We start from the raw sequence: 27,472 nt of genomic DNA on the forward strand, positions 1-27,472 counted from the left end.
CTTGTACCAAGGACTTGTCTGGACATCTTTGCCAAGGCTCACCCCTCCCCTCTGGTGACATGTCAGTGATGGAGCAAGGATGCTGTACGAACTGTATTCTGGAATATTTCTGGGAAAGTTTTAAAAGTCCTTGTGGCCCCATCCTCGGGGTTCAGAATTCCTCTTGGAACCTGTTGCGCAATAAACTTTGGTCTACAGCTGGTATTTCCTCCGGTTGGGGCTGGACTCCTCCTTTCTTCCGCCGGGACCCCCGGGCTCCGCTCGACCAGCTGGGGGACTGAGCAGCCTCGCACCTACATGCTTCCCTAACAGCAGGAACACCAGGCTGAATGCCAACCCAGAAGAACCCGAGCAATCAATATTGGGGGGGGGGACAAAAAGATCCGCACCCGGTACCACCTGAGCTTGCTGAGCTTGCTAGGCCTCTGCAGGGGAAAGGTCTCCCTTGGGAGGTGGGGGACTCTCCTTCCTGGGAGGTTTCTCAGCAGAGATCGGAGGGCCATCTGCCCTGGAGGCTTCCGCTGAGATTCCTGCATGGCGGGGGGTTGGACTGGATGACCCTGGGACCCCATTCTAGCCTCCCATTTCTGAATTCTAGGAGGAGCTTCCTGGCCTCCTGCAAAGCCCTTTCCCCTGCAAACTGTTCCTCCGGTTTCTGGCCAAGGGAGGGAGATGCTCAGAGTCCAGCCAAGAGCCTCACCCCCAAAAGGCATTGAGGGAGCCAGGGGGGCAGCTGCCCCCCTGAATCCATAGAAAAATAAGAATCAGAGGTTTTGCCAAGCAAGAGAGGGCTGAGCTGGGGGATTTGGCTTTGCAAGGGTTAAAGGGAACCGAGCTGCCTTCCTAGAAAGGACAGGAAGCAAGGGGGGAGGTCCTCCAGAGCCAAGCCCCCCCCCCCAGTCCTTTCCTGCTTGGGTGTCTCCCCTGCAAGGGCTGCCTCGCTCTCCCCTCCCGGGATCTGGTGAGTCTCCTCTCTCTCCCCCCAGAGGGTGCAGGGGGGGAGGGGGCCTGGGGGGCCTGATCTGCTCCTGCAGGGGGGGACCCCAAGTCAGGGAGGAGGAGAGGGTCCTGCCAGGGAGGGGCCAGGGCTGCCACGCTCTCCTTCCTGCAGAGCAGAGGATCCCAAACTCAGTTGGCCCTCCGCCCCCCCTTCAGAAAAACAATGACTCCCCCGAAATCTCCTTCTTTAAACAAAGGAGTCCCTGGGACTTTAACTCTGTGTGACGTCGCTCAGCATCACTGCAGAACAGAGGAAACATCTGCAAATGGTTTTCCAAAGCTGGACGAGGAGGTGGACTAGCCCCCCCCCGGGAGGGAGGGAGGGAAAGGTGGGAGAGAAAGGAGAGGAGTAAAGAAACGGATCCCAGCCCAGAGTCTGGCTGCTGCATTGGGGACCAGTTTCCCAGTGTCTCCCAGTGTCTCCCAGGGCAGCTCCCCACGGACCAGAGCAGGGCATCCCAGGACCACATCCTCTCTCTCCCAAAGGGATTGGTGCTGGCAAACCAGCCGGAAATGGGCGCTGCTCCTCACTGAGCCTCCAGGGACCTGGGCATCAATGGCTGAGCGTGTGTTCAGCCATCTAATAGAATAATAATAATAATAAATTAGCTGCCTAAATTTCAAGGGAGATGTCTTTGGCCCTCAGGGGGTTGAACAGATGTATACCTGGCCCTCAAGAGAAAGAAAAAGGGACCCCACCCCAGGAGTCCGTCTTGAGAGTAGCAGAGAGTCCAAGAGCAAGAAAGGAAACAAAAGCAGGGGGGAAATGTGCCCTGAAGTGGGGGGAGAGGAACTCCTGAGGCCCCCCAGGTGAGGACCCCCACTAGAGCCAAGCATCCATTTTTCAAATGACTCCCTTGTCAGTCAATTCTGACTTCATGCATTGACTGGAAGGCAGGAGCAACCAGGCTGATTCATCTCCCAGAAACCCCTTCCGTTGCCTCCACGTTCTGCATTCCTCCTCCTCTTTCTTTTCAAAAAGGTATCTCACGCTTTGGGCTCTGGTACCGTCCAGTCCTGATTCCTGGCAAGACTCATCCATGCTTGTTCAGGGATCTGTTTCTTCTCCTGACCTACAAATTCTGTAACAGAACAATGTATTTGCTTTCTAGGCTTTGCTAGAGCTTCTCATTAAGACGGACAGAACTTGGCAGAAGACCAAAGGCTTCCTTCCGATCTCTGGGAGGCTTCCTGAGAGCACAGATGGATGAGCAAGACCCAGCTGGCCCTGAAGAAGGAAAAGGCCATGCCAACCAAACTGGGAGCAGTGGGGGATTCTGGGAAAACTCTGTGCAGAAGATCCTGGGTGAGGAGGACACCCTCCGCTCAGAGGGGCAGAGCCAGCAGGTGAGGCAGTTCTGTTTCCGGGAGGCCAAAGGACCCCGAGAGGTTTGCAGCCGACTCTACCACTTTTGCCACCAATGGCTGAAGCCAGAAAGGCACACGAAAGCTGAGATGCTGGACCTGGTGATCTTGGAGCAGTTCCTGGCTGTCCTTCCTCCGGAGATGGAGAGCTGGGTGAGGGGCTGTGGAGCGGAGACCAGTTCCCAGGCGGTGGCCCTGGCCGAAGGTTTCCTCCTGAGTCAGGCAGAGGAGAGGAAGCAGGTGAGAGAGACTTTCCTCTGGATACTACCTTGACCAGAGCCAGGGCCTTTTCAGATGTCGCTCCGTCCTGGTGGAACGCTCTCTCACAAGAGACCTTGGCTCTGTGGGATTTGACATCTTTCCTCAGAGCATGCAAGACAGAGCTGTTCCGCCAGGCCTTCAGGGTTCAGGGTTCAGTCTGATTCTTTTCTTTCAGTACAAGAATAAGCAAAAGAGGCTTCCTAGCCCGCTCACACCTCCTTTATAAGACCGGTGGTAACAGTCGTTGGCCCTAGCGAATATTAAAGGTAAAGGTAAAGGTACCCCTGCCCGTTCGGGCCAGTCTTGCCAGACTCTAGGGTTGTGCGCTCATCTCACTCTAGGGGCCGGGAGCCAGCGCTGTCCACAGACACTTCCGGGTCACGTGGCCAGCGTGACAAGCTGCATCTGGAGAGCCAGCGCAGCACACCGAACACCGTTTACCTTCCCGCTGGTAAGCGGTCCCTATTTATCTACTTGCACCCGGAGGTGCTTTCGAACTGCTAGGTTGGCAGGCGCTGGGACCGAGCGACGGGAGCGCTCCCTGCCATGGGGATTCAAACCGCCGACCTTTCGATCGGCAAGTCCTAGGCGCTGTGGTTTTAACCACTCTCAATTTTACTTGACTTGATCATGGATGGAGGACTTGACCTGGCATGTGTAACAGAGACTTGGTTGGATGAAGCAGATGGGCCTGTCCTTGCTGCTGCTTGTCCACCAGGTTTCTCTTACGCACAGCAACCCAGGTCATGTGGGCGGGGAGGGGGGGTTGCAGTGATTTTTAGGAAGTCATTAGTTTGCACCAGGCGTCCTATTGGGAAGGCCCAGTTTTCCAAGTGCATGTTCATAGAATCATAGAGTTGGAAGAGACCACAAGGGCCATCAAGTCCAACCCCCTGCCAAGCAGGAAACAGCATCAGAGCACTCCTGACATATGGTTGTCAAGCCTCTGCTTAAAGACCTCCAAAGAAGGAGACTCCACCACACTCCTTGGCAGCAAATTCCACTGTCAAACAGCTCTTACTGTCAGGAAGTTCTTCCTAATGTTTAGGTGGAATCTTCTTTCTTGTAGTTTGGATCCATTGCTCTGTGTCCGCTTCTCTGGAGCAGCAGAAAACAACCTTTCTCCCTCCTCTATGTGACATCCTTTTATATATTTGAACATGGCTATCATATCACCCCTTCACCTCCTCTTCTCCAGCCTAAACATGCCCAGCTCCCTTAGCCGTTCCTCATAAGACATCGTTTCCAGGCCTTTGACCATTTTGGTTGCCCTCCTCTGGACACGTCCCAGTTTGTCAGTGTCCTTCTTGAACTGTGGTGCCCAGAACTGGACACAGTACTCCAGGTGAGGTCTGACCAGAGCAGAATACAGTGGCACTATTACTTCCCTTGAACTAGATGCAATACTCCTATTGATGCAGCCCAGAATTGCATTGGCTTTTTTAGCTGCCGCGTCACACTGTTGGCTCATGTCAAGTTTGTGGTCAACCAAGTCTCCTAGATCCTTTTCACATGTACAGTGGTGCCCCGCAAGATGAATGCCTCGCAAGACGAAAAACTCGCTAGACGAAAGAGTTTTCCATTTTTGAGGTGCTTCACAAGACGAATCTCCCTATGGGCTTGCTTCGCAAGACGAAAACGTCTTGCGAGTTCTGGCGAGTTTTTTCCCTTTTTTCCCTTTTTCTAAGCTGCTAATAGCGCTAAGCCGCTAATAGCCGTGCTTCGCAAGACGAAAAAACCGCAAGACGAAGAGACTCGCGGAACGAATTAATTTCGTCTTGCGAGGCACCACTGTACTGCTCTCAAGCCAGGTGTCACCCATCTTGTATTTGTGCCTCTCATTTTTTTGCCCTGTTTTTTTACATTTCTCCCTGTTAAAATTCATCATGTTTGTTTTGGCCCAGTTCTCCAATCTGTCAAGGTCGCCTTGAAGTGTGATCCTGTCCTCTGGGGTGTTAGCCACCCCTCCCAGTTTGGTGTCATCTGCAAATTTGATCAGGATGCCCTTGAGTCCATCATCCAAGTCGTTGATAAAGATGTTGAATACGACCGGGCCCAAGACAGAACCCTGTGGCACCCCACTAGTCACTCTTCTCCAGGATGAAGAGGAACCATTGATGAGCACCCTTTGGGTTCGGTCAGTCAGCCAGTTACAAATCCACTGAGTGGGAGCATAGTCAAGACCGCATTTTACCAGCTTCTTTACAAGAATATCATAGGGCACCTTGTCAGATGCCTTGCTGAAATCCAGGTAGGCTACATCCACTGCATTCCCTTCATCTACCAGGCTTGTAATTCTGTCAAAAAACAAGATCAAGTTAGTCGGACATGACTTATTTTTCAGAAATCCATGCTGACTATTGGTGATCACAGTATTCCTTTCTAGGTGCTCACAGACTGTTTGCTTTTTTTAAAAAAATAATTTTTATTGACAGGCCAATCACCTGATATTATTCAAATCACATTGGTTCCAAATTATACAGCCAAATTTTTAAATGTTTTGGGAGTACCCATATATCAAGCTCCGCACGAGTCCAAAATTCCGGCTATTTCCCGACTTCACTTATTTTACTGCATTCATTAATCAGTTCTATCCAGTTCAGACCAAATAGTTCTTTGTATATTTTCTTCATCTTGTTGTTATCGTATTCCTTTCTTTGTCATCTCTGATGATTCTCATAAGCCGACTGAAAGCTGGTTTCTCTCTCTGTGTGGGTTTAGTCCAGGACAGCCCTGTTCGGCACCTCCGTAGACAAAATTAATCATCATTGTCCTTTATTTTTCCAGGCTAGCAGAATAAATCAAATAGATCAGGGGGCTCTGTCAGGTCAAACTTCAGTTTCGTATTCCTTCTCCTTCCTGCATTCCTGAAACTCCTCCCCCATTTCTCTTTTCTCCTGCAGCCTGTCTTGGCGAGACGCCATTTTTTGACTGCATCATAAATATTCTTCAGCATCCACCGATCTTTTTTCCATCTCCCACACAGCTCTTAAACTTCTGCTTATGCTTCTTAAAAAAACGCAACGATCTTGTTTCTTTCTGGAGTGGAGGGTTATTTTTATCACTTCATATCACATAGAAAAAAAGAGAGTTTTTCCTCCACCCCCCTTCGTTCCAAACACACAGTCTCTTGGTGATATCATATCAAAAGATTTACTTATCCGTCCGTCGCTCTCAGTCGCAGAGATCCATTATTCAGCAGCCTTATCTGTCGAGCATTGCTTGATATATGTGCTTCAGCTTCCTTTCCAATCATCTGTTTCCAATTATAAGTCCAGACTGAAGCAACCAGCATGCGCTAATTGGAATCGGCGTCAGGAAGAGCTGACTTCACCGAGGGCTCGTGCCAAGTGTTCTGTGTGGGAATATGGTCATTTGTCCATAAGAGCATGGGCAAAAGTTTATTATTGCAAGGATGATTTCATAGCTAAAAGCATCCTTGGAGCATGATCAACGCGTGAATAGCTCGTGCTGTCCCAAATGATTGGTTCACGTAGTATAACATGATCAACTGCGTGGTCTGGTGTGAGAACATGAGACTAATGTATTGTATTGTCTTTTATCTGCTGACTGAGGCAAAGCTCTCTCCTTGAATTTGTATCTTTTCTTCGGCTCACAATAAAATGTTGGGCTGCAGCAGCTTCTGGAGCAGAGCTGCGGCCAGATTTCTGCAACCCATCTTGGTGTGAGACTGATTATTTACGGATGGCGAGCAGGTTCTCGTCATTTGGTGCCCCGTGTGACTACCTTTGGACTCCACGTTGTTTCTCATCGTCCAGCGCTCGCCACACCTTTTTCATCCGCTTCGGATCCCAGTGAGCGCTCCCTGTCCTTCTGCCTTTGTGGGGCAGTCTCTTTTGGACTTCGACTGATTTCGGACTTCAGGGCTGCGGCCCTCTCAGCACTCACCCCGCCCGGCACGGGTTTCAGACGCGTCTTTCATCCACTTTGGATCCCCGGTGAGTGCTCCTGCTCTTTTTGCTATTATGGGGCTGTCTCTTTCTGCACTACAGAAGAAGTTTTTTGATGAACTTAAGTTTCTCCTGGCCAGTAACAACCTTGTGGTCCTGGATGCCGATCTCAAGGCACTCATAGAAGCCCTGGACACCCACTGCCCCTGGTATCCTCAAAATGGCACTTTGAATTTAAAAGACTGGGAAAAAATAGGGCAATTTTTCCAGAACCATCCTAAAATTGATATCAAAGTTTTGCATGCCTGGTGTAAAGTCTACAAAGCTATGTCGAGCTTAACTCCTGCAAATATCCTCCTGGCTGCCTCATTGCCTGTTTCTCCTGTCCTTTTGGCTCCTCCTTTGCCTCTGCATCCCACGTTGCCTTCTTCGAATCCTCCGGTTTATGTCCCTCCGAAGCCCCCACCTCCTCTGCCCAAGGCATCTGGCACCGCTTCCACCCCACTTCAAGAGGCCCTTCGTGCCGCTGCTCCGTTGCTGGCCTTTGATTCTACAACTCCTAATCTCTTTCCTGTGATTGCTCCTGCCGCCCCGGGGGGAGGCCTAGCCCGGCACGAACAGTTTGATTTGAGATTCATAAAGGAACTGTATTCTTCTGTCCGAGACAACACCCTTAAGCGGCAAGTTCAAGACGTGGCAGCCCAAGAAGTGATTGTTCACCAGCTTGCATTTGATAATGCCAATGAAGACTGTAAGCAAGCGCTGCGCCCTTTGATGACAACTCCCAATATAGCCATTGCAGATATGCTTAAAGCCTGCCAGTCAGTAGGCACTGAGATGCACAAGGCCCACCTTTTAGCCACGGCTTTGACTTCCACCGTGTCCCAAAATCCTGCCAAGGATAAAATCTGCTTTGAATGTGGCTAAGTGGGTCATTTCCGTGCGCAGTGCAGACCTTGGCGCTCTTCTGTTGCCTCGTCATCGCCCAAGGAGACACCAGCGCCTTGAAACCGTATTTTACGCTGTCTGCCAGTGATGACCTCCCACCTGACCTCAACCCGCACGGCAGTCGGAGACATCGCCATATTGATGTGCCCTGGATAAAGTCACCTTCTACAGCTGTTCCAGTGTTTCCTGGCACGTTGAAAGGCCTTCTTCGTCTCTACCGCATTGGCCCCCCTTTTCCCTGGGACCCCACTTCAACCACCAAATATCATGACAGTTTTGCCGCCTCCTGTTTGGGAAATGAACCTGGCTTTGAAGGATGCCCTCGCTATACTGGCATCGCTTGGGTTTTACCCCCCCAGATCTCTTCTTCTTTTCTCCTCCCTCAGGAGTCCTGCCCCATGGTGTGTTCCCCTGAGCATGTACAGAAAGCTGTCTTGGAACTATTGTGGACTCTTGGCGGGAAAGGGGGTGAGGGGGTTTCAGTGTGTTCCAGTTGTTTCATTCTTGTGCTTTGGCATGGTTCCCGGACAGAAAGCAAGTTGCAATGTGGTTCTTTAGCAGGGCCTGAGAAGACAATGGGCTCTGTTCTCTACCTTCTTGTGATCTTTTTAGTTACAGCAAGCGGGATATGCTTGGCTAGTGCCTTTTAGCTGCTGAGAAAAATGATTTTGAAATAAATGTCAGAAATAAGAGATGTAGCGCTTAAAATTTTTTATGTTTTAGATGTAATCCTTGCTTCCAAAGGTGGAGTTTGTGCCTTGATTCATTCTCATTGTTGTATGTATATATCTGATCAATCGACTAATATCTATGCTACTATTGATTATATGGAACAAATGATAGCCCATGATCCTTTGAATCCACCTGAAGGTTTTGATCCATGGAATGGTTGTTTTCTTGGCTATCTAATAGAACATAGTTAAGAAAAATATTATTGATTGTAATTGCATGTATTGTTGGTTTTATTATGGTGTGCTATTGTATTCAATGCTTGCCTTCTTTGATTTCCCAATGTACTGCATGATGGTACCGACCAAGGCCCACCACAGGGGTTACATGAAGAATTTATGTTGCAAAATATAGACGCTTAGGTAATGAGATATATGATTCTGCTTAAGGTTCTCTCTTATAATATAAACAAGAAAAGAAGGGATGTGGGAATATGGTCATTTGTCCATAAGAGCATGGGCAAAAGTTTATTATTGCAAGGATGATTTCATAGCTAAAAGCATCCTTGGAGCATGATCAACGCGTGAATAGCTCGTGCTGTCCCAAATGATTGGTTCACGTAGCATAGCATGATCAACTGCGTGGTCTGGTGTGAGAACATGAGACTAATGTATTGTATTGTCTTTTATCTGCTGACTGAGGCAAAGCTCTCTCCTTGAATTTGTATCTTTTCTTCGGCTCACAATAAAATGTTGGGCTGCAGCAGCTTCTGGAGCAGAGCTGCGGCCAGATTTCTGCAACCCATCTTGGTGTGAGACTGATTATTTACGGATGGCGAGCAGGTTCTCGTCAGTTCTGCACCCCCATCTCTCGGATCAGGGGGTGCATTATGAACACCGCTGGCAAGACAGGGTCCCACCATATCCTGGTGGGAAGGGAAGGCTGCCTACTTCCCATAGCAGCCCCTAAACTACCTCGAGTGGGTCAGAGTGATGTTATTGTCGGCCATCTTCCAATGCGCCCCCTGGTGGACTCCCACAGACTGTTTGCTTAATGATCTGCTCCAGAATCTTCCCTAGTATTGATGTCAGACTGACTGGGCGATAATTATTATGCGAAAATCGATCTCTGAGCTTGATCGATGGAGCCGCGATCTCAGACAGCTTTACGATCCCAATCAATCACTTTTAGCGGTCCGGCACGCTTCTTCTGCTGTCTCTTCAGTCACGGCTTTAAGCAGAGTGAAACACGCAGCGTTGTAAAGCAGCCTTACTTCTCCATGCAAGCATACATAGACAGTGTGTCTATTTACAGGTCTTTATTAAAACATTAGAGCATCAAAGTCCGTCACTGCTGGCAGCCATTGCTGCAAAACATGTCTCCCTCTCCGGATACACAGAGGGAACTGAACAATACAGGAAAAAAGTCTCCTCCTATTCTTCTGTCTCCGCCCAGCTTCTGTAAGCTGACGTCAGCAGGTGACACACACCAGGGAATTTAACCAGATAAATTCTGAACTCTCACACCCCCCTTTGTGTCCCTGCGTGATACCTGTGCAACATCTTCAGGAACACCTTGTGGGATCAATCCCTTCCCCAATGCCTTGTGTCCCCTCTTGGCAAACTTGTCAGGCATTTGTGGTATTACCTCACAACTCTCAGAATCGCACTGTGCGAAACTTACCCACGTACCTGTGGCCTGGTACCTCTCAGGTGGAATACCCTTAGTTGCGCGACTGGATCTCCTAGGCACAAACTCAGGTGTTCCCTCTGACTCACTCTGATCAGCAGGTGTGTCCTCTGCATCACAGGATTCCCCCTCTGACTTAACGCGTCTTCGAATCCTCTCCATTACACTCACAGGAGAACTAGGCTCACTCTTGGGCAATCTCTTAACAGCTTTTGGAGATTCCCTATCCTGCTCCTGACCCTGGTCAGTGACCTGGTCGTCATCAGCAGCCTCAGCCTCTTCTTCCTCCTCAACAGAACTCAGCGTGTTTACTGATCAGCACCTTACTCTGATCACCTGACGGGTATGCAAATCGCCATGCACGGGCTTCTGGCTCATACCCACAGAAGATCATTTTCTGGACTTTGGCTCCATCTGGCCCTTGCAAAGCTTTGGGCACAGTAACATACGCAGGAGTCCCAAACGTGCGCAGAAAGTGAACCCGGGGTTTTCTGCCATTCAACAACGAGTACGATGTGTCACCTACCAGTGAGTTGTAGACACGATTCCAGGTGAATGACACAGCCCTAGTAGCCTCCAGCCAAAACCCAGGAGGTAACCTAGCTTCTTTCAGCATCACCTGTGCAGCTTTAACCAGAGCTCCACTTCGCAGCTCTGCCACCCCCCCTTGCTGGGGAGAAGTAACTGTGTGACGTATCCCTCTTTTGTGAAAGAACTGCTGCAAAGCAGAACCAGTGTACCTAGCATTTCTGTCACTGACGATTGCTTTCACCTTAGTGGAGAACCTTAGTTCCACCCCCTCAATCCAGCTCTTGATCAGCTGTGCTGCATCCTCCCTGGATTTGAGACCGTGAGTCCAGGAATTCTGTGAGAAATCATCCTGAAACGTTAGCAGATACCTGGCCCCTCCCAGACTTGGTTCCTTGACAGGACCGGCCAAATCTATGTGAACCAGCTCAAAAGGTTTAGTGGCAACCCGTTCCACCTTTGGGTAACTGCACCCTCTCACCTTTGCTTGCTTGCAAGTGTCACAGTTAATGGCACTTCTGCAATCTCGAATCTTACAACCTGTGGAAACCTCGGGTAGAACCTGCAAGTCTTCTACAGAACCATGAATGGTTCTCCCATGCCAAACACAAGCACATGACACATGAGCGGGAACTGTAGCACGCAACGCTTGTGCTTTCTCAACCTTCCCCTCACCCCCAAGAGACGTCTTAAGAATGAAAAGATCATTCTGTCCCTTCCGTACTTTGGCCAGTAACCTCCCTCCTCTGGAGATTGTGCAGACATCATTTTCAAAACAAACTTTGAACCCCTTATTTAACAAATAAGGCACAGATAACAAACAATGATGCGCCTCTGGGACGATACAAAAATCCACCGACTCCTGTAAAACAGAAAGAAATACATTAGTGCTCTTGGAAATTTTAGTTCTCTGTCCATTTGCGAATGTAATAGTCTGTCCTTTCGGAACTGCCGTGCAATTCCACATCCCGCCTGCAGGGGCCTCTGGAACCATGTTGCGGTTAGCTGCAGAGTCGATTACAAAAGCCATTTCGAAATTTTCCATTCGGCCGTCTTCGAACAATGCCATACTCGCGGAGACTTGATAAGTCTCTTCCTGTTGTTTACCACGACCACCTGGCTCAGTTCCACGCCTGCCTGTCTTCCCAGACTTGTTGCCATGGAAACCCGCTTGATTCCCATGGGAAGTGTCCTTGAAAACATCCTGCCTCGGCTCTGTGCTCCGGTGGGGGCAACTGCCACGCAGATGTTGAACTCCAGTGGAAAAACACTGCCCGGGGCTCCTCCCAGCTGGCCTGGCCTTCCTTCTCCTGGAACGGCGCCTCCCACCAGCCTGGCCCCCCCTGAAGCTCCTCTTCGCTTCAGCACTTGTGGAAAGTTTCTTAAACTTGCCTTTGGAACTCTTCGCCCCCCCGATCTGCTCACCAGCGCTCCCATCGGGAAATGGGCCTGCCAGTCCAGCGTCTCCAGGGCTCTGGCCTTCTGCTGAAGCTTCACACAAGCCCTTCAGCACATCCCAGGCAGCCCTTGCTGACTTGACACCCTCCAAATGAGGTTTCAGCGATGCATGAACGCATGCTATGAGCATATCCAGCTCTCTCTGCAGCATTTTCTGCTGGCCATCGTCCCAGCTAAGGGGTGGTGCTTTTGGCTCCCTCTGGCTTCCTTCCCAAAGCCCATGGACCAGGAACCAGCCCCTTATTCTGTTGCTCCAAGTTGCCCAACTTTTTAAAGTGAGCTTTTCCACCGGCATATCCTGGCTCTCTGCCATTTTCTCCCGTTCTCCCAAGGTGCCCCACAAGCTGTACTTACTCAGTACCAGCTGATTCCGGCTCCTGTACGTGGAGAAACGGCCCAGCTGCTCCGGCTCTCCCTTCCGTGGAGGAACGATTTCAGCTGCTCCCAGCGTTTAGCTCTGTCTCTCAGCAGCTCTCTTGCCTCTCAGAAGCAGGCAAAAAACTCCCTCTGCTTCCCGGCATCAGGCTAGACTCATGGAATGCAGCTTCCAACCTCCGGCTAGCTTCCGTGCCGACTTCAAAGCATTCCAGTGGCTCAAAGCGTTCCTGGAGCTCACACCGACTGCTTTACTAGCGTTGTCTGACCTTCCATAACCTATGCGAAAATCGATCTCTGAGCTTGATCGATGGAGCCGCGATCTCAGACAGCTTTACGATCCCAATCAATCACTTTTAGCGGTCCGGCACGCTTCTTCTGCTGTCTCTTCAGTCACGGCTTTAAGCAGAGTGAAACACGCAGCGTTGTAAAGCAGCCTTACTTCTCCATGCAAGCATACATAGACAGTGTGTCTATTTACAGGTCTTTATTAAAACATTACAGCATCAAAGTCCGTCACTGCTGGCAGCCATTGCTGCAAAACATGTCTCCCTCTCCGGATACACAGAGGGAACTGAACAATACAGGAAAAAAGTCTCCTCCTATTCTTCTGTCTCCGCCCAGCTTCTGTAAGCTGACGTCAGCAGGTGACACACACCAGGGAATTTAACCAGATAAATTCTGAACTCTCACAATTATTTGGGTCCTCTCTTTCCCCCTTTTTGAAAATAGGGACAACATTTGCCCTCCTCCAGTCTGCCGGGACTTCGCCTGTTCTCCAGGAATTCTCAAAGATGACTGCCAGTGGTTCTGGCAGTGGTTCAAAGATGACTGCCAGTGTTCTGGAAGTTGGGCAATAGAGTACAGGATTCCTTTTGGTGTACCGACCTCCCCGCTACACCAAGGATTCCCTGCCCGAGCTGCTTCAGGTCGTGGCGGATGTTCTCCTGGAGATACCTAGTTTGGTTGTCCTAGGGGATTTTAATATTCATGCCGACACAACCTTACAAGGGGCCACTCAGGACTTCATGGAAAGCATGGCCTCCATGGGGCTGTCCCTGAATAAGTCTGGCCCAACCCATAGCTGCGGACATGCCATGGACCTGGTGTTTACCTCTATGGATGTTGGTGATCTGACACAAAGTAAAAGCGAAACGAAAGAAGTGCCATGGTCAGACCACTTCCTGGTGCAACTTGACTTCTCCGTGACCCTTCCCCTCTGCAGGGAGGTGGGACCGATTCAGATGGTCCGCCCCTGCCACTTAATGGATCCAAATGCTTTCCAGAGAGTGGTAGGGGATGCTTTATCCCATGTTGATGGCCTTTCAGCTGATTCCCTGGTGGCCCGCTGGAATGTGGAGTTAACCAGGGCTATTGACTGTTTCGCTCCGAAGCGCCCTCTCCGATTGCATGGAGCCTGGACAGCCCCGTAGTTTTCCACGGATCTGAGGGCAATGAAACAATCGTTGAGATGGCTAGAGCGCCGGTGGTGAATGACCTATTCTAAAGCTGACCGGACACAGGTTAGAGCTCAATGTCGAGCCTACCAAGTGGCGGCAGTGATGGCGAAGACTTTCTTCACCGCCTCTATTGCATCTGCAGAAAACAGCAGCAGGAGACTTTTAGTGGAACCACCTGTAACATCGGGGCCCAGTACCGGCCACATGATCTCCTGCAATGATTTTGCAAAGTTTTTTGCAGATAAAGTTGCTCAGATTCAGGAAGAGGTAGACGCCACCGTGGGATCAGGGCCGGGGCGGGAGAGTGCTAGAGTCCTGTCTAGTCAAATTGCGTAGGATCAATTCCAATCTGTTACCTCCGAGGATGTGGACAGGCTGCTTGGATGAGTGAAGCCAACCACCTGTCTCCTGGATCCTTGCCCATCCTGGCTTATAAAAGCTAGCCGGGAAGGGCTGGGCGATGGGCTTCATGGGGTGGTGAATGCTTCCCTCCATGAAGGAGCCTTCACAGTCCCGCTGAAAGAGGCGGTTATTAAACTGCTTCTTTAAAAACCATCTTTAGATGCGGCCACAATGGCCAACTATCGCCCAGTGTCAAATCTTCCATTCTTGGGCAAGGTGATTGAGCGAGCGGTTGCCGAACAACTCCAGGCACGCCTGGAAGAAGCGGACCATTTGGATCCCTTCCACTCAGGATTCAGACCTCATCACGGGACTGAAACTGCCTTGGTCGTACTGGTTGATGATCTCCGGTGGGCTAGGGACAAAGGTGAGAGCCGTTTCCAAGTTCTGCTGGATCTCTCAGCGGCGTTTGATACCATCAACCATAATATCCTTCTGGACCGTCTTGAGGGGCTGGGAGCTGGGGGCACTGTCATACAGTGGTTCCGCTCCTTCCTCCTGGGCCGTGTTCAGAAAGTGGTGGTGGGGGATGAGTGTTCAGACCCCTGGGCTCTCACTTGTGGGGTGCCTCAGGGTTCTGTCCTCTCCCCAATGCTTTTCAACATCTACATGCAGCCGCTGGGAGAGATCATCAGGGGGTTTGGGCTGGGTGTTCATCAGTATGCAGATGATACCCAGCTCTACCTCTCTTTCAAATCAGAACCAGTGAAGGCGGTGAAGGTCCTGTGTGAGTGTCTGGAAGCGGTTGGTTGGTGGATGGATGGTGGCTAACAGATTGAGATTGAATCCTGACAAGACAGAAGTACTCTTTTTGGGGGACAGGAGGCGGGTGGGTGTGGAGGACTCCCTGGTCCTGAAGGGGGTAACTGTGCCCCTGAAGGACCAGGTGCGCAGCCTGGGAGTCATTTTGGACTCACAGCTGTCCATGGAGGCGCAGGTCAAATCTGTGTCCAGGGCAGCTGTGTACCAGCTCCATCTGGTACGCAGGCTGAGACCCTATCTGCCTGCGGACTGCCTCGCCAGAGTGGTGCATGCTCTGGTTATCTCCCGCTTGGACTACAGCAATGCGCTCTACGTGGGGCTACCTTTGAAGGTGACTCGGAAACTACAACTAATCCAGAATGCGGCAGCTAGACTGGTGACTGGGAGCGGCCGCCGAGACCACATAACACCGGTCTTGAAAGACCTACATTGGCTCCCAGTACGTTTCCAAGAACAATTCAAAGTGTTGGTGCTGACCTTTAAAACTCTAAATGGCCTCGGTCCAGTAGACCTGAAGGAGCGTCTCCACCCCCAGCATTCTGCCTGGACGCTGAGGTCCAGCGCCGAGGGCCTTCTGGCGGTTCCCTCACTGTGAGAAGCCAAGTTACAGGGAACCAGGCAGAGGGCCTTCTCAGTAGTGGCGCCCTCCCTGTGGAACGCCCTCCCACCAGATGTCAAAAACAACTACCAGACTTTTAGAAGACATCTGAAGGCAGCCCTGTTTAGGGAAGTTATTAATGTTTGATGTATCACAGTATTTTAATATTCTTTTGGAAGCCGCCCAGAGTGGCTGGGGAAACCCAGTCAGATGGGCGGGGTATAAATAATAAACTGTTATTATTATTATTATTATTATTATTATTATTATTATTATTATTATAGCAGTGGACTGCCGTCTGTCCTGATTTTAAATTGTTTTGAACTAATTTTAAGAAGTATTTTAATTAATCAATTGCCTGTTCTTATGTTATTTGTATACTGTGTTAGATTTATGATGTTAGTCGCCAAAAGATTGGCTCCGGCCAGGGAGGGTGGGGTACAAATAAAAAATTATTATTATTATTATTATTAGGGGCTCCAAAGAGGATGGAGAACATCCCATAATGCTCTGCTGATGGCCCATCCTTTTTCTGGGAAGGCATCCATGGAATGAGATCTCACACCATTAAAGTTTTTTACTTTTCCATTATCTTTCTGCTATTTCTTGTCATTCATTTTCTGTTTTGAATCCTTGTTGCTCTTTCAGGAAAAGGATCGTTTTGAGGAAATGGACCTGGATTCCTGTGAGGCAGAGAGGCCTCCGTTGGACACCAGAGAGAGGCCACTGGGTAAGGAGGAAGGCGGCTTTTCTCCATTTGGTCTCATTCTGTTGGTTTCCCATATAATCTCTGGGTTCTTTTCATCAAGTTTTTTTTTGGGGGGGGGAGTTGGGAGGAAGGGTCTAGAGGAGGAGAGATGTATTTCTGCATGACTAACATATGAAATGGGCACAAATGTCCAAATGCACTCAGCAGGAAAGGCTTTCTGAAAGGCCCATCTGTGGTTAGAGATGCCTTGTTTCACCTGTGAGAGAAGCAGGCACTCCTGGCATCCTGCTTACCTTTGTTCTCTTGCAGGTGACAGAATGATGGCGGCAAGACCTCCTGATCCATCTTTTCATGGGGGCAGAAGGGAAGCAGCGGCTGTGGAACCAGATCAGGTCAGGGGAAGCTGCCTTGTGGGGACAGAGGCCGAGGGATGGAGCAATGTCATGGACTGGTTGGGCACAGAGGAATGGTGGGCGGAAGCAGCCAGGGAACCAGGAAAGGAAGACATCTCAGACCCCACGGAGTGGAGGTGGAGGAAGGATTGGCGGTCAGAGGGAGAAGCTTGGGAAGAGGAGGTGTCAGAAGCTGAAAAGGGAGGAGACGAGTGGGAGGAGGAAGGTCGGGAGGCAGAGGTGAGTCAGGAGAAGGAGGAGCCACCAGGGGCTCCCTCTCCTTCTGCCATAAGCCCCCCTCCCTGCTTGTCTCTCAGAGCCAGGAGACGTCTGACAATGGAGGAGCAAAGGCAGGCTGCACACTGGCGCACTGTTGGATCGCTTGCCAGAAACCCCAGAGAGGAGGGGACTTGGAAAGCTGTGGGGAGCTAGGGGCCTTCTCTTTTGGCAGCTGATTTCATGGAGGAAGACCCTGTCAGGGAATTCTACTCAGTATTGATCCAGGCAGAACTCCAATGTATAGTTAGCAGAGTGAAAACGTAAAGACGTTGCAGGATTCCCCAAAATAGACCAGAGGCAATTGTATTTCACCCAGCAGAGCTTTACTGCTACTGAAGACAAATGAGCATAATGGTCCCAAATCCAAAACATTCAGGATTGGCTCTGTCCATAAGAAATCCAGTTGCAGCAGACTTAACTGAAATTTCCCACAACTTATAATAAGTTTAAACCTCAACACTCAGCATACTATGTACAGAACACCAGAAGGAAGAGAGAGAGAGGGAGAGAGAGAGAAACCCAGGCTCCTTCTGGCCTCTTCTTATAGTCAGCATGACCTTGACAGAAGACATAACAGAACCACAGAACTTCAACGGAGCCGGTTGAAGTTAAATCCTTAGAAGACAGAGGTCTTCTGGCTGGGGCGGGACGATATGGGATTGAGGGGGCAACTCCCATCTCTTGTGGGGGTGCAATTAGTGCCAGCTCCGTCCGTTAAGAATTTGGGTGTAATCTTCGGTACCTCCCTCTCTATGGAGGCGCAGATTACAGCTATTACAAAGGCGGCATTTTTTCATCTCCGCCAAGCTAAGCAGTTGGCCCCTTATCTCTCTCGCCCTGACCTAGCCACTGTGATCCATGCGACGGTCACCTCCAGACTGGATTATTGTAACTCGCTCTACGTGGGGCTGCCCTTCAGACTGACCCAGAAACTCCAGCGGGTGCAGAATGCCGCGGCGAGACGCCTTATGGGGTCTTCACTGCGAGATCACATTCCTCCCGTACTGTACCAGCTGCACTGGCTCCCGGTGGAGTACAGGATCAGGTTTAAGGTGCTGGTTTTAACCTTTAAAGCCCTATACGGCCTAGGACCCTCGTACCTACGGGACCGCCTCTCCTGGTATGCCCCACAGAGAAACCTATGGTCTGCAAATAATAACATCCTCAAGGTCCCAGGCCTCAGAGAGCTTAGGCTGGCCTCAACTAGAGCCAGGGCCTTCTCGGCTGCGGCTCCAGTCTGGTGGAACGCTCTGTCACAAGAGACCAGGGCCCTGCGGGACCTGACATCCTTCCGCAGGGACTGCAAGACAGAATTGTTCCACCAGGCCTTTGGTCAGGGCGCAGCCTGACTCCCTCCTCTGGCAACCTGCACAGAATCTTGCTTAATTGGTTGCCATTAATTTGATTTTAATTAATTTTTATAAAGAAATATTTTTAGAATGTGTGATTATTTGGTTGTTTGAATATTTGATTATTGTTAGCCGCCCTGAGCCTAGCTTCGGCTGGGGAGGGCGGGATATAAATAAAATTTATTATTATTATTATTATTATTATTATTATTAGTATTAGTATTAGTATTAGTATTATTATTATTATTATTATTATTATCACTTTAACCCAGCTGTACTCAGGCTGTGAGGCCTGGGTCCTTGTGCCAAAGGCCAAGCACAGAAAGGGTGGCCCAAGGTCCCAAAAGATGATTTTCTGTGGGTATGAGCCAGGGACCAAGGGGTGGAGATTTACCTATCCAACAGGCAATCAGTCCAGGATTCTGCTCAGCAGCAACGAAAGGTAAACCTCCTGACAGGTTTGCAGTCACAAGTGTGTGGGTTGGCATGGCACAGTGTGAACCCGAGAGTTTTGAGGATGTTCAGAAACTGCCTCAGGAAGAAGCCAGGAAATGGCATGAGGCAATGCAGAAGGAGATGAGCTCAATGGAGTCTCTAGGTGTGTTCTCCCTCACAACGTTGCCAGTGGGCAAACAGGCCGTGAGCAGCCGCTGGGTTTACCGTCTTAAACCCACAGCAACAGGCTAGGCCAGTAGCCAGAGGGTTCATGCAGCAAAAGGGGCTGCATTATACTGAGGTATATGCTCCCACTTCCAGAAGTGAAACTCTGCACATGCTCTTAGCCATTGCTGCACAGAGGTTTTCAGGTGCATCACTTTGATGTGGATGTGGCCTATTTGACCTCAGACCTCCAGGAGGATCTGTACATGCTTCCTCCTCCAGCGTTTGAGGGCAATGAGCCGAATACTGTATGGAAGTTTCACAAGTCCATTTATGGCTTAAAGCAATCGGCCATAAATTGAAACTTGTACCTGAATGAAGCCTTAGAGAAGCTAGGTTTCAGGAAGAGTCTTGCTGACAGCTGCCTGTACCTTAAAGGGTCAGGAGAGTCCCAGGAAATGGTGTTGATCTTTGTTGATGACAGTTACAGATAGGTAGCCGTGTTGGTCTGCCATAGTCAAAACAAAAAAAAAATTCCTTCCAGTAGCACCTTAAAGACCAACTAAGTCAGTTCTTGGTATGAGCTTTCGTGTGCATGCACACTTCTTCAGATACACTGAAACAGAAGTTTCCAGACCTTTCTATATAGTGAGAAGGTGGGGAGGGGTATTACTCAGAAGGGTGGTAGGAATGGGTGATTGGCAGATAGCTGTGATGAGCCTGTTGACGACTCTTAACGACTCTTAACGACTGCAATAGGTCTTACAGGAGGAAGCAAGGGGTGAAAAGGTGAAAAATGGCTTTGTCATGTATAATGAGATAAGAATCCAAGGTCTTTGTTCAGACCATGGTTTTAAGTTTGGTGATAAGTTGTAATTCAGCAGCTTCTCTTTCCAGTCTATTTCTGAAATTCCTTTGTAGTAAAACAGCTACTTTGAGATCTTGTATAGAAAGTCCTGGGAGATTGAAGTGTCCTGGGAGATTGAAGTGGGGACAGAGGCCATGCGGGTGCCCATTGCTGTGCCGCTGATCTGAAGGAACAGGTCATCACCGACCTTACCCTTAAGTTGTCCTTACCCACAACAACTTCAAATTCGGTGATGACCTGTTCCTTCAGATCAGCGGCACAGCAATGGGCACCCGCATGGCCCCACAGTATGCCAACATCTTCATGGCAGATTTAGAACAACGTTTCCTAAACTCCTACCCACTCAAACCTCTCTTGTACCTGCGATACATTGACGATATTTTTATCATCTGGACACATGGTCAACAGACCCTGAACACCTTCCACCAGAAATTCAATGATTTTCACCCCACAATCAACCTAACAATGAATCAATCTATGCAAGAAATACATTTTCTGGACACTACTATAAAAATACAGGATGGGCACATAGACACCACCTTATACCGTAAACCAACTGACCGACAAACATATCTACATGCCTCTAGCTACCATCCCAAACATACCAAACAGTCCATTGTATATAGCCAGGCACTACGTTACAGCCGCATCTGTTCCAATTCTACAGACAGAGACTCTCACCTAAGAGATCTACAGCAAACCTTTTTAGAACTAAAATACCCAACAGATGAAGTTAGACAACAGATCAACAGAGCCAGACTGATACCCAGAGAGAACTTGCTGCAAGACAGGCCCAAAAAAGAAAATAACAGAACACCTCTAGTCATCACATACAGCTCCCAAGTTAAAACAGTACAACGCATCATCAGAGATCTACAACCTCTCCTGGACAATGACAGTTCTCTTTCTCAAGCTCTGGGAGGAAGACCTTTCATTGCCTACAGACAGCCACCCAGTCTTAAACAACTCCTAACCCACAATAATACTACAACCAGACCTAACACAGACACTGGCACCAGAGCCTGTAATAAACCCAGATGCCAACTTTGCTGCCACATACACCCGGACAACACCATTACTGGCCCCAACAACATCACACATACCATTTCGGGACTATTTAATTGCTCATCGTCTAACATTGTGTATGCCATAAAATGCCAACAGTGTCCTTCAGCTCTCTATATTGGACAAACAGGCCAGACCTTACGCCAAAGAATAAACGGACATAAATCGGACATCAGGAATCACAAGACAGAGAAACCAGTAGAAGAACACTTCAATCTCCCAGGACATTCTATACAAGATCTCAAAGTAGCTGTTTTACTACAAAGGAATTTCAGAAATAGACTGGAAAGAGAAGCTGCTGAATTACAACTTATCACCAAACTTAAAACCATGGAAAAACCTGGCCTGAACAAAGACCTTGGATTCTTATCTCATTATACATGACAAAGCCATTTTTCACCTTTTCACCCCTTGCTTCCTCCTGTAAGACCTATTGCAGTCGTTAAGAGTCGTCAACAGGCTCATCACAGCTATCTGCCAATCACCCATTCCTACCACCCTTCTGAGTAATACCCCTCCCCACCTTCTCACTATATAGAAAGGTCTGGAAACTTCTGTTTCAGTGTATCTGAAGAAGTGTGCATGCACACGAAAGCTCATACCAAGAACTGACTTAGTTGGTCTTTAAGGTGCTACTGGAAGGAATTTGTTTTTGTTTTGTTGATGACATCATTCACATCTCAGGGGCAAACAAACAGGTGCAGAAGTTTGCCAAAGAGCTTGGGAAACGGTTTCAGCTCAAGAACCTGGGTGCAGTAAGGATCTACTTAGGTGTTCAGATAGACAGGACTGAAGATGGAAGCTTCTTGCTCAGTCAGAAAGGCAAGATTGAGCAGTTGCTTGAGAAGTTCAGAATGTCTGATTGTGCAGGGGTTCGGGCACCCATGGAGACAAGCTACGTGAAAGACAGTTGGCTAGCAGAACGCGCTGAGTTTGAGAACGCTGAGCTCTTCCAGTCAGCTCTGGGTAGTCTGTTGTATCTGTTCCAATGGAGCAGGCCAGACATTGCATTTGCTACCAATCTGCTCAGTAGGGATGCATCAAAGCCCAGTGTGTGTGCTTGGCACAGTATCAAGTGGGTACTGCGCTACCTGCAGGATACCAAGGACTTCAGTCTCAAGCTGTCAGCTGCAGGCGAGACGGCACTTACTTACTGGGCAGATAGCGACGGGGCAAATCTGGATGACAGGAAGTCCGTATCTGGGATGGTAATAAAGTTTGGGGAATCTCTAGTTGGGTGGAAGTCCCGGAAGCAAAGTCTCATTGCGCTGTCCTCTACTGAGGCTGAGTTCATTGCACTGTTGGAATTGTGCAGGGAACTGGAGTTCTATAGATGCCTGGTGCAAGAGATCTATGGGGATTGTTGCCTGCCCATCACGGTTTGGGAAGACAATCAACCCTGTCTGAAGTTGGCAGAATCTGGGCAGGTGAAGGCCAGAACCAAGCATCTAGACATACGTTTCCAGAATGCGTGTCTGTCAGGGGCTCAGGAGCAGAAGCACAGGGAAGGGAGGAGATGGAGAGCGAAGGGGAAGAATCTGAGGGCAGCGTAGGAGAAGATGACAGTGGCCCGAGAGATTCCATGAGCTTCTCCAGCGAATCGGAAGATTCACAGAAGGGGGCGCCGGTGGCCAGGGCAAGGGGGGTCCCAAGGGGGACACTCCAGAAGCAAGGGCCAGCGGGGACTCCCAGAGCAGCAGTTGGAGATCAGGACCAGCTTCCCCACCAGAGCGTAGTGGGGGGGAAGAGTAACAGGTATCGGGGCCAGCGTATCCCCCAGCAGGGAGAGAAGATGAGTCAGGGCTGACCACGCCTCCATCGGGGAGTCAGGCAACGGAGGGGAGGTCAGATCCAGCCAGCACCCCGGAAGAGGGAAGCAGTGATAGAAGCAGTGTAACGGTCAGGAGGAAGGTCACTGGGTTGGCGCGAGAGCCAAGTTCAAATGTACAGGCGCGCGGGACAGCAGAGAACGAGGATTGGGAACCAGGTCCTAAAACCGCCGGAGGCAGGGGGAGGAGTCAGGCGACTCAGCGTCAGAAGAGAGCAGAAAGGGGAATGCCTCGGCAGACAGGAGGACCCAGAGGAGGAGAGAGCAGAGGAAGAGGTGGAGCAGGGCTAGAATCTTAAACTGGTGTCAGAGGGGAGGAGATTCAGAGGGAACTTCGGCGGTCTAGGGTTTAAGACGTAGAGCTGCGCGCTACGGCTTTGAAATGGAAACTGAACTTCAATAAAGACTTTTGTATATAACGACGACCTAGCGTTGGTCCTCTGTGAGCTGGGACCTGGGGGCAGCTCTGACAGTGTCAAAGTGTCAATCCTATTGAAACAACACAGCAATTAAGGGGAAGGAAAGAACAGAGCATTGTGTAGCAGATCATATTTCTGCTGTCTCAGAAGAGGACATTTCCCTTTTCTTTTAGGGTCCAGTGTGCTTTGAAGACATATCTGTCTGTTTCACGGACGAGGAGTGGGCGTTGCTGGATCCTGACCAGAGAGCTCTGCATAAGGACGTCATGGAGGAGAATCGTGGGATCGTGGCCTCTCTTGGTAAGGCTCCCTGTGGGATCGTCCTATCTGCCTGGAAATTCAAAAAATACCTCTATGTAACAAACCTCATACATTTCCACAGAGCTCAGCAGCGCCCCCTCCAACACCTGGGAACCTAACACCCCAACAATAAACATTGAACAGCAAATTCCAGTTTTTTCTGTGAACCATCTTCCTCCAGTTCTGCCTTTTTATACCACAATTTGGCTGGTCTGAACTGCCCAGGCATCTGAAATGTCAGCTTCAGTGTTGGTATCTGAAGAAGTGTGCATGCACACGAAAGCTCATACTAATAACAAACTCAGTTGGTCTCTAAGGTGCTACTGGAAGGAATTTTTTTTTATTTAGCTTCAGTGGTGCTGTTTTTGTTTTTGGTGCTGTCAGTCTTGGGTTGACCAGAGAGACGACTGACATTGGAGATGGAGGGGATGCCATGACTGGGCCAAACAAAATCCATCCCAGAGAAGAGCCAGGCTTATTGAATCTCAGGTAGTAGTAGCACTGATAATAATAATAATAATTTTATTATTTTTACTCTGCCCACCTGGCTGGGATGCCCCAGCTGCTCTTGGTGGCTTCCAACACTTATATTAACCAGAAACATTAATCATAACAATCTGTCCCCATATAAAAAGTACATTAACTTTAAAATAAACAACTTACACTAGTGGCCAAAATTGTGGAAACCTTTTGGAGAAAGTGTATTTCAGAGCTTTGATACCTCACAACACCACTTTTGGGGGAGTAATAGCGTAAAATTATATACCAATGGAAAAATAATTTAATGAGGAATGTAATGATTTTCTTCTGTCATGCAGGCACAGTCTCTCCATTCTTCGATCATCACTTGCTGTTGTGCACCTTTTCCTGCCTTTACCAGTCTGATTTTGGAGTGACTGAGTCTCTTATACCTCTTCAAAAATATAGACCAGCTTTGGTTAAGTTTCCCCGCATCTTTCTTCTAATTTCTTCATACCTGTAGCCTTGTTCACTTAATAGTACAATTTTACATCTCTTTCTGGGTAACTACCAACCAAATTGATAGCAATCACATAATACCCTGTGTCAGAGCCGCCCCTAGGTCCCAGCTCACAGAGGACCAACGCCCGGCTGTCGTTATGTACAAAAGTCTTTATTGAAGTTCAGTTTCCATTTCAAAGCCGCAGCGCGCAGCTCTACGTCTTAAACCCTAGACCGGCGAAGCTCCGTCTGAATCTCCTCCCCTTCCACACCAGTTTAAGACTCTAGCCGTGCTCCACCTCTTCCTTAGCTCCTTCCTCCTCTGGGCCCTCCTGCCCGCTAGGGTTTCACCCTTTCTGGACTCTTCTGACGCTGACCCCCCTGATTCTTGCCCCTCCTTTCGGCGGGCTTTAGGACCTGGTTCCCTATCCGGGCTACCTGCTGTGCCGCTCGCCTGTACATTTGAACTTGGCGCGCGCGCCCAGCCGGCAACCTTCCTCTTGACCGTTCCCTCGCTCTCCGATGGAGGCGTGGTCAACCCTGACTCATCTCTCGCTGGTGGTGAATACGCTGGCCCCGATACCTGGGACTCCTCCCCCCCACTGCGCTCTGGTGGGGAAGCTGGTCCTGATCTCCAACTGCTGCTCTGGGAGTCCCCGCCGGCCCCTTGCTTCTGGGGTGTCCCCCTTGGGGCCCCCCTTGCCCTGGCCACCGACGCCCCCTTCTGTGAATCTTCCGATTCGCTGGAGAGGCTCATGGAATCTCTCGGGCTACTGTCATCTTCTCCTACGCTGCCCTCGGATTGCTCCCCCTCGCTCTCCATCTCCTCCCTTCCCTGTGCTCCCTCTCTTGAGTCTCTGACACCCTGACAAAAGTCAACCTAAGCAAGTTGTGCTTCCCTTTTCTGGTTATATGTCTATAACCTTTGATAGAATACAGATAATTGAACAAACTTTGTTGCACTACATTCTTGATTAAATTATATTTCCATTGCTATATAATATTATGGTATTACAGTCATACCTCGGTGTAATGGTTCTAGGGGTTGCTGGTGCGTAAATCGGTGCCACGCTTGTCTAGGTTACCTGGGTCAACCCTTTCTGTCTGGGCAGCCACTCATCCGTGGCTGTCTCAGTCGCTGGCAGAATCCGTCAGTGGGCGCTTCTTGAACTTCTTCCAGCAAAGAAGCTCCTTGACGCCTAGTCTCCACCTACTCTCCCTGCACGGAAGCCTTCTGCGCAGGGAGGGTGTGGGCAGCGGAGGACCCGTGCTCTCCCCGCTGGTCTCCGACGAGGAGTCATGGAGCCACCTCGCTGATTCCCCCATCTGCCCCCCTTCTCCACTGGTGCTACACTGATTTCCTTCCCCAGAAGATGGGCTGCCTCTCTCCCTCCTGGGACGCTCTCCGGAATCCCTCCAGAGCCCTCCCTCTCCCTCTGGCTCCGATGGCAGTTTCCTGACACTCGGGTTACATTCGCTTAAGGTTGCGTGTTTTCGTGTTGCGCACTGAGCTGAACCTGGAAGTACCGGAATGGGTTACTTCCAGGTTTCAGTGCTCGCACATGCGCAGAACCACCAAATAACGACCCACGCATGCGCAGATGCAACGCTGCAGGTGGCGAACGCTGCGAGTTGCGAACATGTCTCCCACACGGATCATGTTTGCATCCCGAGCATCCACTGTACTCCAAAAGGAGTGGTGTTATGAGCCATCAAACATCTGAAATGCACTTTTTTCTAAAAGGCTTTCACAATTTTACCACTACAGTATATCAAAGAAAGCAACATTCAACAACCCATCAGAATCTAATCATAAATATGTTGGTTAATGACAAACAACAAAGGTAATGAACACACACATGCAGCTCCCTTCAGTTCTTCTTCATTTGTTCCTGAGGCTCTAATCCCTTTTTGTCTCCATTGCAGATTGTGATGAATTGCAGATCGAGAACAAGGCTGAACAAGACAAAATCCCCAGAGAGGAGAAGCCACGGAAAAATTTGGAGTATGGAGAGAGCTGCAGTCAGAGCTCCCATTCCACTTCCCTCCAAAGAATTCTCATAGGAAAGAAACCCTTTCAGTGCATGGAATGTGGAAAGAGATTCAGTAGGAGCTCCAGTCTCACTTCCCATCAGAGAATTCATACAGGGGAGAAACCCTATCAGTGCGTGGAATGTGGAAAGAGCTTCAGGGAGAGCTCCAGTCTCACTTACCATCAGAGAATTCATACAGGGGAGAAACCCTATCAGTGTGGGCAGTGTGGAAAGCGCTTCAATCAGAGTTCCAATCTCACTTCCCATCAGAGAAGACATGCAGGGGAGAAACCCTATCAGTGTGTGGAATGTGGAAAGAGCTTCAGTCAGAGTTCTGATGTCACTAGGCATCAGAGAATTCATACAGGGGAGAAACCCTATCAGTGTGTGGAATGTGGAAAGAGCTTCAGTCAGAGTTCTGATGTCACTAAGCATCAGAGAATTCATAGAGTGGAGAAACCCTATCAGTGCGTGGAATGTGGAAAGAGCTTCAATCAGAGCTCCAATCTCACTTCCCATCAGAGAAGACATGCAGGGGAGAAACCCTATCAGTGCGTGGAATGTGGAAAGAGCTTCAGTCAGAGCTCCAATCTCACTTCCCATCAGAGAAGACATGCAGGGGAGAAACCCTATCAGTGTGGGGAATGTGGAAAGAACTTCAGGGAGAGCTCCCAGCTCAGTTACCATCAGAGAAGTCATACAGGGGAGAAACCCTATCAGTGTGTGGAATGTGGAAAGCGCTTCAAGAGGAGAGACATTCTCACTTCCCATCAAAGAATTCATACAGGGGAGAAACCCTATCAGTGTGGGGAATGTGGAAAGAGCTTCAGTCAGAGCTCCCATCTCACTTACCATCAAAGAATTCATACAGGGGAGAAACCCTATCAGTGTGTGGAATGTGGAAAGAGCTTCAGGAAGAGCGTATCTCTCACGTCTCATCAGAGAATTCATACAGGGGAGAAACCCTAACAGTGTGCGGAATGTGGAAAGATATTCATTCGTAACTCCTCTCTCACTTCCCATCAAAGAATTCATACAAAGGTTGGGAAAATCTTTCATTCTGTAGCTTTAGGAGCCTTGTTAACCAGGCCTTTGGCTGATTGACATCTAAGGCCCTTTTAACATGTGGTGGGGAGTTGAGTTACTGATGTGTATTTTGTGTTTTTATGTTGTTTTTATGTTGTAACTGTCCTGAGACATGTGGGAACAGGAGTCAACACTTAGAGACCCACTTTGGAAGAATGG

At 49.4% G+C, this 27,472-nt stretch overlaps 2 protein-coding genes across 2 annotated transcripts in view; both read left to right on the forward strand.

Moving 5' to 3' along the window:
* LOC309340966 (uncharacterized protein) overlaps positions 1-27,472 on the forward strand; it is a 156,316-nt gene that overhangs the window by 33,373 nt on the left and 95,471 nt on the right. The window lies entirely within an intron of this gene.
* On the forward strand, positions 906-27,450 carry LOC309341124 (uncharacterized protein). Its single transcript, XM_081860610.1, has 3 exons — positions 906-961; positions 23,108-23,234; positions 26,121-27,450. The coding sequence occupies exons 2-3, from the start codon at positions 23,201-23,203 to the stop codon at positions 27,194-27,196; spliced, it is 1,110 nt and encodes a 369-aa protein (XP_081716736.1). The 5' UTR covers positions 906-961; positions 23,108-23,200; the 3' UTR covers positions 27,197-27,450.

The sequence above is a fragment of the Podarcis erhardii genome (genome assembly GCF_964252035.2).
Source record: "Podarcis erhardii genome assembly, chromosome: 4".
NCBI lineage: Eukaryota > Metazoa > Chordata > Lepidosauria > Squamata > Lacertidae > Podarcis > Podarcis erhardii.